This window comes from Cyprinodon variegatus, unplaced genomic scaffold, assembly GCF_000732505.1.
Source record: "Cyprinodon variegatus isolate N-32 unplaced genomic scaffold, C_variegatus-1.0 Scaffold790, whole genome shotgun sequence".
NCBI lineage: Eukaryota > Metazoa > Chordata > Actinopteri > Cyprinodontiformes > Cyprinodontidae > Cyprinodon > Cyprinodon variegatus.
In genome coordinates this window covers 154,578-168,143 of record NW_015151243.1, presented here as the reverse complement: position 1 = coordinate 168,143, position 13,566 = coordinate 154,578, and the positions used below count along the sequence as shown (strand labels likewise).

Genomic DNA, 13,566 nt, shown 5'->3' with positions numbered 1-13,566 from the left:
TATTGATAAAGCTTATAGTTAGAGTGGCTCAGGTTATCCTGAGCTATCTCTAAAGTTATTCTGCTATAGGCTTAGACTGCTGGAGGACATATGGACCCCCTTGTCATCATTCTTCTTCAGTCTATCTCTATTCTCCCACTCTGCAGAATTAGTTAGTTCAATCTCTAATTGTGCTCTCTCTGTTTTTTCTCATACTAGCTTCATCTGGTCTGTTCCTGTTTGGCTGTGACATCATCCTGGAGAGAAGTATCAGCTGAGCTGCTGCCATTAACACCTTTGTTTGTAGATGTTCGGGCCTGTTTTTCTGAGTGGTCCTGTTTCTCTGGCTGATCCTTGTTAGATGTGCTCTCTTCCTTGGCTAACATGGGAGCTGGCTCGTAGCTCGTCTGTCTGGCTGTGTATTTCCTGGACGGGGAAGCCTGTGGAGCTGTTTGAGAGTTGCCTTTTGTATCTCTGCTTCTGTCTGTAGGTCTGCTTCTGTCTCCCTGAACCCCAGTCGGCCTTTGGCAAATAGCCGCTCACACTGAGCCTGGTTCTGCTGGAGATTACTTTCTGTTAAAATTGAGTTTTTCTCTCCACTGTCGCTACAAGCATGCTTGGGGTGAGGGATTGCCTTTGAATCAATAAGTCGATGCAATTAACTGGTTTTCCTTAGATAGAAAACTTTGAAAAAGTTTGACTGTATGATCTGGTTGAATTGTAAAGTGCCTTGAGATGACGTGTTGTGAATTGACGCTATATAAATAACCTGAAATGAATTGAATTATATAGGGTACAAAGAGTTAAAGCAAGATGCCATTACAGATAAAAAAGACAAAAGTAATCATGAATTATGAATTAACATGTCTGAACTAAATAGAAATATATTTAATTACCTGTAAATGGGGTCCTACAGGTCGATTTTTAACCAGTAAACTCCATAAAAATAGCGAATGATTTCTGCTTTAGAAAGCTTGTCCTATTTTTACAGAATTACCTAAACAATAAAAGTTATCATTTACTTAATCATAAAAAATAATATGGCAATCACATAACTCATCTCATCATTGCAATATTTTATGGCAACTGATATTTTAATAAGAACAAGGCCAGGACTGTTAATTATGGCTCAATCTGTAAAATGGCATACCGCATGTAGCCAGATGGTGATTTAGTAGCTCTTGTCCAGATATGTATAGTAGATGCTAAAAGGGGCCAAATGTGGCTGAGGTTATGTTTCCTGTAGCATGCAGGTGCTTCGTCTAAACTTCAAATTGTACATTTTCTATGCTTTTACTACCATTAGTGACATTTTCCACACTTAAAAAAGTTATCATTCTATCTGCAAGTTATCTTTGGCCATTACTGCTTTCTATATGTAGACTTGAGGTGATTAATTTTTTTTGCAGAAGAACTTAAATGTTTTGCAATTATTTATAACCCTTTAGAAATGGAGAGCCGTATGATGGTGTATGAGCTTTTAGTATAGTAAGATTAGCAGATTTAAACTTTTTTAAGTGTGTGAACAAACAAAGAAGGAAGCATTGACGATACAGAAAAAAATGGGATATATATTTTATTATATCAGTACAAACATCAGTATTTTCTTTGGTTTCTTTAATGTGGTTTGCGTGTTGTGTGAATAGTCAAGTCCTGTTTGTTTTAGTGGGTAAAATAGCTCAAAGGAGATGCTTCTATATCACTTCTAGACTAAATTTTTGACAGTTTTATTTTTTGTGTTGGTATTCAAAAAAAAGAATAACAGAAATAGCTAGCTATTCAAAAATGTTAATGAAGCAAATTTAATTGTTAAAATAAAAGCATTCCCTAACATATAGTTTTAATCATTTACCATCTAGGAAAAACAAGCATTGGGTAAATACCAAACATTTCGGAGCTGACCACAAATGATGAGCAGCAGTTAACCAACAGTTGTTTGCAAAATAGAGATAAAACCTGAAATTTTCATCTTATAACAGAGATTTCATACATTTTTTTTTGCTAAGAAAAAAAAAAGTCCCTGCAGGAAGTAGTGGTGTGTATCTGATGAGAAACAAGGCTGGTTACCTCAGTAACAAGCCAGCAGAACAACAGCACACACCCGAAATTTGAGAGCAGGAACCAGTATGGATGAGCTCGGTAAGGTGATTTTCTGATGATTACATTAAAACACATTAAAGGTACAGTTTTTGAAGACCTGACTTCAGTGAGATCAACATCTCTGCTGCTCAGTATTTACTGCAAGCGTTAGATATTTAAGTATTTATTCTTTTTATTTTACCAGCTTATTTATGTTCTTTTATTGTGCCGCTAAAATTTTGCTGTGTAGGAATCTTGCTGACTGTGCTTGAAAAAACAGTGATCGGAGATATTTGATGTGTTCATCTTTAAATTTGCACTTAATTCAATGGCTTCAATGTAGTAGCAACATTTAAGACATTTATTTGTACTTAAGATGAACCCCTGATTTTCTTTTCATCAACCACAACCTTTTCTCTTTTATACCTGAACCAGTGTAATTTTGATTTTACAGGCTAGATTGATTTCCTATGTGTTTCCCTTTTATAATGTAGTACAAAACGCTGGCAAGTAATCGCCTCGGCATTTGTCACCATATACTTGTGACATTGTGACAAGTTTCACTTCTGCAACGTAACATATTCTCATTTCCTCAGGAAGCTGACTTTTATGAAACAACCTCAGCCAACTTGCACCTTGATATGCACAGGAAATCCCTTGCTTTGCACAAATCAACCTTCTGTTGATTAACATGAATGTTTTTACACTAGCCCATGGAAGCATTCATTTATTATACTTTTCTTCTTCATGACCTTGAATTATTAATTAAACTGATTGTTTTAAAGTTTGCTCCAGTTAACTGTTAACAGAGCATCACCACAACTTTGAAGATGTATTCATTTGTTTATTCTAAATAAGGCAATGAGCATAACTCTGCGTCCCCTCTACTTTGTAGCACCATTTTATTTTTTTTGCAATGATACCTTTCTTTCAGAAAGTCTCTATCACCTAGCCACATTTTGCAGCTGAAGTTTCTGCCCAATCCCAGAGATGTGTTGAGTACCCAAAATGTGTACTCAACTAAGAGTAGCAATACTTCAACATTGTTTTACTCAAGTAAAAGTAAAATAAGTATTTAGTGAAAAGGCTACTTGAGTTTAGAAATGATAGACAGATTTTATGTGCAAGTCCTTGAATTTTTCAAGACCCAATTGCATAGAAAATACAAATAAATGTCATGAATATATAAGATCAAATTAATGCCCACTACATAAGGCAAAAAACCCCGACTCCAACTCCTTGATGTATGATTTGAGTGAAAGGTGCTCACAGGTGCTTAATTTGGTTAAGGTCTGAACTTTGACAAGGCATACTCAAAATATCTAAATGTTTCCCGTCAAGCCGATCAACTGTTGGATCAGCAGTATGCTTTGGGTCATTGTCCTGCTGGAATGTGAAGCTCCATCCATGCTCACAAAGGTTATAGCTATGATAATGTCTATTCCTGTATGTCATCTACCTTTCCCCTCAACTCAGACTAGTTTCTCCATTTCTTACTGCTAAAAAGTAGCCTGGGTGCCATTCCGAACTTAGTCCCGCCCACAACGTTTGAGGTCGGGAAGTTCATATTCTGACTAGAATTGAGTAGGACTACGTCAGGCTAGTTAAAAAAGCATCCCCACACCATGATAATGACGCCACACCACACGTAGCAGAATAGTTCTTGGCCAAAACTAGCATGGGAACTGATATTTTAAAAAAAGAACTGGGCCAAATCTGGTAATGGTGCCACTATGTACCTTGGTGTACCACACGGCCGCATGGTGGTTTGGTATGTTTAGCCCAGGTATATAGATGCTAATATGGGACAAATCTGGCTAAGGCTTATGTTACCATGGCATATATGCATTTCTTCTAAACTTCCAATAATAAACTATTAACCTATTTCTACCTTTAGCAACATCTCACACACTGAATGAGTTCAGTCTTTCAGGGTTGATATAAATCTTCTGAAGTGTCTGATGCAAAGTTTGATCGATTTAATCCTACTGTTCAAGGTTCTGGAATTACTATCAATAGCAAAATTGATATTTTCTCCTTTATTAATTCAAAAGATAAAAGTAAACATGTAAATCTGTCACTTGAAATAACCAAGAAATGTAAAAAAAAAATAAAGTTGAAATTTAACAAAATAGATAAAAAAAAAAAAAAACGACAACAAAAAAAGAGGGCCAAAAAAAGATATACTTTTGCTAGATGCTGCAGCTGCAACATGAAAACTGTACTGGATGAATGTGCTACTAATGATTTCCATCCTTGTGCAGATTTACTGTTGGAGGAGCTGGCTTTGAACCCATCAGGTTCTAACAATCTCCAAGAACACCATGGAAGCATTGCAGCTGGTGGACAGGTGAATTTTCAAACCGACAAACATACTAATAATAATAATAATAAAAAACAGTTTCAGAGGAATGTCATCATAACTTTGTGGTCATTGCAGGCGCCAGGTGCCATCCTTTGTGGACTCAATAAAAAAGAGTCAAGCTCAGTTGGTTCTAATGTCTACAGGTAAGGTCTATATGTCTGGTCCCTGTAGGTTTTGTCTAAAAAAAACAAAAAAAACAAAAGTTGGTCACCTAAAATAAGGAGAAACCCCAGTGATGTTTATCTGAATGGGCTCAAGAAGTTGATGACATGCTGATAAAGAACCTAGTTGATGATAAGCAGGTTTGACACAACAGAAAAATGCTGAAACAATATATTGGCAACAAAACCAAGGGAGCAGAGAAGCAAACCTACAGGATAACATTATCATAAATAAGCAGAGTAGGCAGGGATAAGGAGTGGGCAGAGGGAAGAAAGCAAGAAAAGGATGTCAAAAGGATGTGAAACAGTTGTGTGTTTTAGAAACCAACTTAACAAAAATCCCCAGAAGAAAACAGAAAACATGCAAATAACAAAAAAACAAAACAACATTTGGATAAGATCAGAAGATCATAAAAGGAAACCACTAAAAGCTCACAGACCAAGTTCATTGTTTTCCATCTTTCACAAGTTGAGACTCTTTTATTTAAAGTAAACATAAAGCATTAAATCGAATGATCCTTTTTACAAAAGAAGGAAGATACTCTACAGATATAAAAAATTGCATAATTTGATTAAATGAAATGTGAAACTAAGTAGGATGATTTAAGGGTCTACAAAATGTGCATGTTTAATTGTGCATAAAAAAATGGCAACAGACAAATTTCTTTTCTTTGCAACTAACAGCAGTGATGTAAACAACCTTGAAAACTGATGGTTACAAAGACTAAAAGCTGAAATAATCTGTGAAACTCCTCCTTCATGCACGTGGTCTGCAGCAGTCTGTCACTCCAAGGCTTCATTCCATAAAGACCCAATAACACCACATGTTTGCTGAGTCAGAAAACAATTCCCATGATGTGATGAATCACAATTTAAAGTTTTCTCTATAAACACAATTACATAATTTGAAGAAACAATACAATTTTTAGAGCAACAAACAGTCAGCAAAGAAAGAAAGTCCATCATCTGAAAATTCTGTCCTTGTATCACAGAATACTGGGTTCCAATTCCTACAAAAAACAAGTATCACAGATATAACCATGGTATTAAAAAAAACAACAGCAACTGAACCATCCCAAACAACGCACTTTATAATTCTGAAATTTAAGAAGAAGTTAATATAAAATAAAAATCGTTACTTTCTGTTTTGCTCTACCTTTCATGTCCATAACTTATTTGTTTTCCTTTTTGATTATGCCATTCCTCTTTCTTCAGATTCTTCCTTTTTTTCCTGATTTACTAATTCAAACTGCTATCAAACATCCTAGAATGTATTCAAAAATACGTAGAAAATTCCCTACTTTATCTTGCTTAGTGCACAAATGCTGGGCAATAAATAAAACTGTATTTTTTAAAAACTTTGTAACTAATTTAAAGGGTTTGGAAGTGTTAGCATGTGTTTGATTTCTTTATTAATTTGTTTTTGTTTTGTATACAGTGATCTCCCTACTCCTGTTGCAGTTGCACTGCCCCCTGACTCTCCCACTCAAGAGTTGGACTCCATCTTAGAAGATCTGATGGGTTTAGCAGAAGGGGTCAGTACGAAGCTGTTGGAAAGATTGTTTCCTAAAATTGTTATAAATTATTGTAACTCATTTTTTGTGCCTATTAAGATTTCACATTCTAAAGTGATTTCTGTAGAAAAAAAAAAACAGATTGTGCTCAGTTACAACCAAAACTAATTTACCCTTTTTCCTCAAAATACACTTTAATTCTGATGATGAAAGAAAATGAATACTTGAGATGATTACTTTTCTGAAAAGTCCAATGAAATCTATTGGATGTTTTTTCTCTCAATTTATTTTTTCAACAGAGAAACAGAAACAGTTCTTTCTACAGACTACTGATGCCTACAGTTGGCAGTTTCTGCTGCAAAACTACAGGCCCACATCATAAATGTCCTAAATCTCCTCCATGTTTTACTTTTTGTAACTTAGACTCAACGAAAGCTTTCTTTCTAAGTTGACTTTTTTTATTAGCTAGAGATATTTTTGGTTTATATGTTCAAACAGTTTAAGTTTGATTAATCAGTCAAAAGGACTGTCTCCTAAAACTCTTATTTTAGTTTTATTACCAAATTCTTCCAGGCACATGTTTACCTTTTTGTGGTTCACATGGGAGTGTACCATGGAGTCTTGCCATTAAATCTTTGTTTATTCAGGGCATGGATTGGTTACTCTGAAAGCATTTGGTCCAACATTTTTAAGTTCTTGATGTCCTGCTGTCAAAACAGGGGGTTTTCAGCTAAATTAAAAAGGCCCTCTGATAAAATCTGGGGATTTTACTCGCTATCAGTCACATAACTGCTTTACACTTTGCCATAAAACCCCCAGTGAGGTCTGTTTGAATGTAAACATTTTTGGACGTCTCCTTTAAATCAAACCCCTTCAGGTGAGAATAAATTATCTCTCACCAGTTGTGTGTACACTCCAGTTCTTTCTCCTGAATCCAACCCATCTTGCTCTTATCTCTGATTTACAGAAAAAGAAAATGAAGCAAACTCATTAGTCACTCAAAGGATTGATTATATTTCTAAAACATTTTAGGTTGTTAAAAATTCACAGCTATAAAAAACATTCTCATATAAGGTGAGAATACTTATGACGCAATTTAACAGACTATACTGTTGCCACCAAATTGTGAATTCTTTAAAGTTTTAAGGGGTTGGATATTTCTGATTGCAACTATACAGTCATAGGAAAAAAAAAAACATTTTTATGTATTAAACACAGTTGTTTAAATCAAAGAAATACCATTAAAACATTTTCTGTTTCCATGTGAAACAATATTACGGACAAAACGATTCATTAGGCATCCTGTTTAAAATATATATTATTTTGGAAAGGCTGATTTTTCACTTTTTTTCACCATTGTAACAAAATAATGTTTTGAAAATTTGATTAATTCTGGTGTCACCTCATTGCCACTAACTCCTTAAGCTTAAGGGTTCTACATTTTATATGCTTTATTTCATTTTAAAATTAACTCTCAGGCTGGACTCATCTACAGCCATCTATTTAAATTCAGTTCTTTTGTAGGTCCTGCAATTATATTTTCATTTTTTCATAGATTTGTTTTAATATGCAGGTCCTTGACAGTTTTCTATTCAAGTGGTCTGCCTCTGGAAATGAAAATAAATTAATACATTTAAACAGCAGAGGGCAGCATTGAGCCAACATTAACCAACAAACTTTGATGTAACAACTTGTTTATATTCTGTTTTTTAAGCCATTATAATTATCTCTCCTTTTCTATATCACTCTCTTAGAACCACTCACCGCCACCAATCCCACCACCTCTGGCACAGAAACAATCTGCAAAGATGAAAAAAGAGGGTGGGAGACTGGATCATAAGGAAGACAGCGGCCTTGCAGGTTCAGATTCAAAACCCTGCACTCAGAAACAACAGAACAGCAAAACAGATTCCATAGATGACCTGCTCGGAGGTCTGAGTTCTGACCTGGAGAAGATCGGTGTACGCACCACTGCCAAAGGCCACTGTGCTGCATGCAACAAAGGGATTGTGGGAAAGGTACAACAGGAACCTTTGGATGCAAATTTGATTCAAGGTCAATTCTATATTCACTCATTTTAACTTATTTCTTTTAGATGATCACAGCGCTGGGTGAAGTGTGGCACCCTGAGCATTTTGTATGTGTGGCATGTAAGATGGAGTTAAGCACAACAGGCTTCTTTGAAAGAGAGGGACGACCTTACTGTGACAAAGACTATCATCAGCTCTTTTCTCCACGCTGTGCCTATTGCAAAGGGCCAATAATACAGGTACCATTATAAGAAATAGCAGAACAAAAAATATTAATCTTTGTGGAAATACTTTAAAAACTAACCCTGCAATCTACTTTATGTGACAAATAATCTATGTTTATGTCTTATAGTGCCATCTATGTGACCTTTTCATCATTTGTACAATCTATTGCTCATTTGTCAAAATCCTCCTCTTGTTTTTAAAATTGTTCATGCTGCTCCCTCCTCATGTGTAACGAGAATTAGTTTAAAAGACATTGAAAAGATGTAGAGAAACTGATTTTCATATTCATAAGCATAGCATTGAGTTAGTTTATGCAGCATTTATTCACCCTGCCCTACCGCCCGCATACAGTCCCCCTGATTCATAATTCAAATCATCCAGTCAGATTTAACATCCATTAATCCGCACAATCATATTTTGATGATTGCGTGATGACATGTTGTATGTAGCTTTTTTTTTTTCTTGGCCTAACCCATATGTTATGCTAATAAATTAAAGGAAAAACCATACCGGTGGTTTTGCAGGCTGGGATTACCTCATGCTGCAGACCAAAGACATTCATCAGAAACTAATGCAGCATCTCCAGTGATTCTCCTAATGTGGTCTAGGTCCACATTCTTTGTGTTTCTTCGCATTTAAATATAGGAGATGAGACAACCTCCACTAATCCCTGAAGAAAGTAAAATAGAGATGTAATACTTTTGGCATTTTCTTTTTTCACCAGAACATCCTGACAGCTCTGGACCAGACTTGGCATCCGGAGCATTTCTTCTGCACACACTGTGGAGATCTGTTTGGGCCAGAGGGTGAGATGTTTGCAAATGTATTTACATTAGAACAAAAATAATGTTTAGCACACATCTAAGCGTATCCTCTACCTATCAAGGTTTCCTTGAAAAGGATGGCAAACCGTACTGCTGCAAGGACTTTTATCACCTCTTTGCTCCCAAGTGCTCAGGCTGCGGGGAGCCCGTGAGAGAAAACTACCTGACTGCAGCCAATGGCACCTGGCATCCAGAGTGCTTCGTCTGCGCAGTGAGTCTCCAACTCGGACCACACACACAGCTCGTGCTCACACACAACCTTGAGAATAAATGAGAAAGATACCCACACACTTGCTTTGTTTGCATCGTTTTGACCACAGAGCTGATGCAAACCATATGCTGATGAAAATGTTGAGGTCGAAATGTTGCAGATAAATCAAGGAAACCATATTCTCTCTCTGTGGGTATCTTTTATATCCTCTTCAAAGCCACTGCAGTGCACAGCAGCCGGTCAGAGGTGATTCAGTTTGCAGTTGCACTTTTTGCCTACTCAGGGGAATTTCCTTCATCTATTAAAACAAAAAAAGGCCCTTTTATTTTTCTTTACTCTATCTAATCAATCCAGCTTGTGAAACAAAATTTCTGCAAACAAGAACATACAGCAACCTAAGTCCATAAACATAATAAATGTGAATGTATACTGTACAGCACATACAGTGACATTTATAACACCAATTCAAAAGAAAAACAAATATATATATATATATATATATATATATATATATCTGCTACAAGACTAAATAAATATTCATGAAAGAGCCAAAAGACCTTTACTCTAATTAAGTCATTTTTTTTTTATTCTGACATGTTCTTGGATATGCAGTGATACAGAAAAATAAAATCAATCTAGCGGCCTTTAGAAAAATAACCAAATGCTATGATTTAAAACTGAATGTTTACATTTGTATACACTCTAAAAAAATAAAAAAAATTAAAAAATAAAAAAATAAAAATAAAAAAAATAGTTTTACCTGAATAATTTTTATCCAAGATTATGATGACACCCCTATGGTTCACTGTACCATTCACATTTTCAATTAAGTATCTTTTAAAACATTAGCTATGTCTAGATGTTTTATTTTATAAGTAGGGAGAACAACAGGTTACATTTTTGCACATGAAACACAGATTTTTTTAAAATTTATTTATTTGCATGTCTGTCACATTTGAGTGTTTCAGATTAATTTAAATACTAGTCAAAGACAAAACACAAAATTCTTTTTTTTAATATATATATAGAAAAAGCCTTTATCATGAAATTGAAAAAAGTAATTGGACTGCTGTGGTAAAACTTAACTGTAGTTAAACTTAACTGAGTTTGCTTTCTTCTGCAAAAATCAGGCCTTAACACTGTCACATCTATATGTTGTAAAGAAATCACAAAGTATAGGTTAGTACATGCTGACAAAATGAAAAAAACTATTAAAAGATCCTCAAAAGCTTGACATCATGCAGAGACCCAAATGAGAAAAAAAGTAAATGAGATCTATCAGCCTGAAAAGGGCCAAAAGGGGCAAAGAGTCCATTTTAAAACTTAGAATCTCCAGGGAGACACAATGAGAGATCATCCACGACTGATTGGTGAAAAACATTATCCGAAGAGTAAAGTCACAATTAATCAAAGAGACCAAAAAAGACCCCCAAACAACATCCCGAGAACTGCAGACCTCAGTTTCATCAGTTAAGGTCAGCGTTTGGGCCTCCACCTAAAGACACAGACTGGGCAAAAATGGCCACGTGACAAGAGTTTCAGGACGAACACTGCTGAGCAAAACAACAACAAAAATAAAGAAACGGTTCATCGATTTTTTTTTTTTCCTGAACACATCTTGATGATCCCCAGGGCTTCTGGCAATAATGTTCTGTGAACTGATGGGACAAAAGTTGAACTTTTCAGAAGCTTTGTGTCCAACTAGATCTGGCCTGTAGCAAAACATTATACAAACAGTGAAATATGTTGGTGGTAGGTTGGTGGTTTAAGGGTTGTTTTGCTTCTTCATCACCTGCAGTATATAAAAAAATCTGAAGCACATCATCAAGTCCACCTCTGGATGGCCTTATAACAAAGAAATGAAGGCCAGTGAAATTCCTGACCTGAGTCCAACTAAGACATTGGTATTGCCTTAAAACAGACTTTCATGTTTCAAAACCATATAATGACAACAATTCTAAAAAGATTAGTCAAAATTCCTCCACAATGTGAAAAAAGAAGACGGCAAGGTATCTTAAATACTTGATTGCAATTGTTGTGGAGGCCCAACCAGTTATTCACTTTGCGGGCAATCACTATTTGACAAGCTTTGGACTTTTTTCTTCTTTAATAAATCCTTCATTTAAAAATAACATTTTGTGTTTACTTGTATTGTCTTTGACTAATATTTGAAGGCGCTTGATGCTTTAAAATACTTCAGAGTTATAAAAGTTAAAAAAGCAAAATCAGGAAGTGGGCAAATTCTTTTTCACACTGCTGTTTCTGAGCATTGTTTATTTTTCTGAGCATAGTTTGAATCAGTAAATTAAATGAAGATTAATTGGATTCTAGATCTTAAGGGCACGCCATAAAAAGACTGAACATTTAAGTAAATTAAAGGGTGTTTAAGTAACTTTATACTTTCCTTACACCACCAAACCCAACAACATCTGTTTACTGTCTAATAAGTAATGATATAAGATTCTGGGTTCCACAAAAAATGTGAAAGTACTAAAATCTTGAATCTCATTAAATATGTACTAGGTCTCTGCTAAGATATACAAACAAGTAGTAGAAAAATGTTTAGGCTCAAAGCTTTATGCATGTTATTTTCTGTGTTAGCGTTTGTTGGAAAGAGACCTTGGGCAGTGAGACTGTTCCCCATCGTATCAAAACATCCTGCTGACTACTTGTTCTCAGTTTTTGATCTGCACATTTGCCTGTGTTTGAGATATTTAGTTTGCATGAGTCATTACACCCAACATCCTCATAAAAGGCTGAGGTTCTTTTGCAAGACGCAGCTGTAGACAAGGTTTTCTCAGTGTTATTTCCATCCCACGATAGCTAGTGGCACAGGGCATTCTCAACTCAAGAGACTGGTTAGATTTCATTATACAGCAGAGATCTTTTTCATTGAAAGCTGCTTTCTCTTGTGAAATAAATAAATAAAAATAAAACATCTAAAGTACACGTATAAAGGAAAAACAGTGTGAAATAAATTCTCATATGTCTACAGAAGTGGATAAAAACAGAAAACATTTGTTTGCTTACTAATTAAATGTTCCGAAAGGATCCCAAAGTTTTTAAATGGATGGGAAACATACCATGGGTTAATTAGCACAGTATTTTAAAGAAAGCTGTCTTTTAATTTTTTCAGTTTTGATTTCAGAATCTCTTGACCAGTGTACAAAGTATGCAGAAAAATTCAGAATGTAAACAAAAAGTAGACTAAATAACCATAATAAATAACCATAACAATCATATATTAAATCACAGATCTGTAGAGTTGATAAAATATAAAATATAATACTCTCATGTTTCAGAGCAAATGTTTTTTTAAAACTCAGGTTTGACTTTTGTTTTTAGATAGGGTATCACCTCCAGCTTGCTTAACATCATTTCTAATCTTTTAATTCCTCTAGTAACACTTACTTTTTTATTTTGAACATTTAGGACTGTCTGAAGCCGTTTACCGATGGTTGTTTCATGGAACTGGATGGTCGACCTCTCTGTTCCCTGCACTTTCACTCCCGGCAGGGGACCCTTTGTGGGGGCTGTGGGGAGCCCATTACTGGCCGCTGCGTCTCGGCTCTCGATCGAAGATTTCATCCTGAGCACTTTGTTTGTGCCTTTTGTCTGCGGCAGCTCAACCAAGGCATCTTCAAGGAGCAGAAAGGAAAGCCCTACTGTACAGCTTGCTTCAACAAGCTCTTTCTATAAGACATTTACAGCAAGTCACTTAAAGATAAAGCAACAGGCCTAAGGGAAAAGTCCAGTCAGCAAAAAAATAATCAATGGATCATTACAGTATCTATACCTAAAAATAATATGTTTGCGGTGACTTAATCAATTTAGCGTTAATCAGTAAAAAAATAAAAACTATAATTTTTGTCACGATCACTGAGTACGGGAATGGACATTTTTGCTGAAATATAGTAACACCTCACTCCTAACATCTTCTGGCAGTGATGTCACGGTGCCGTAAGCCAAAGGCCATCCTCCTCGCTTTACAAGCAAAATCAAAGGGAACTATTATACACACCTGCAATCAACATCAAATATTTTAGATTTCGGGAGGACTTCACAATTGAAATTCTTGAGAGCTATAGTTAAAGTCACAACCCCCATGTGCATGGCAGTTGGACGTTGTAATTCCTTGGGTAAAAGTGAGCAATAAATTGGTTATTTCAGCTTTCCGA

At 35.5% G+C, this 13,566-nt stretch overlaps 1 protein-coding gene across 1 annotated transcript; it reads left to right on the top strand.

Moving 5' to 3' along the window:
* Window positions 1-2,105: 2,105 nt before the first annotated feature.
* On the top strand, window positions 2,106-13,155 carry lpxn (leupaxin). The gene is made up of 9 exons (XM_015396310.1): window positions 2,106-2,118; window positions 4,323-4,408; window positions 4,499-4,566; window positions 6,023-6,119; window positions 7,853-8,116; window positions 8,194-8,367; window positions 9,078-9,159; window positions 9,240-9,388; window positions 12,821-13,155. The coding sequence occupies exons 1-9, from the start codon at window positions 2,106-2,108 to the stop codon at window positions 13,085-13,087; spliced, it is 1,200 nt and encodes a 399-aa protein (XP_015251796.1). The 3' UTR covers window positions 13,088-13,155.
* The last annotated feature ends 411 nt before the right edge of the window (window positions 13,156-13,566 follow it).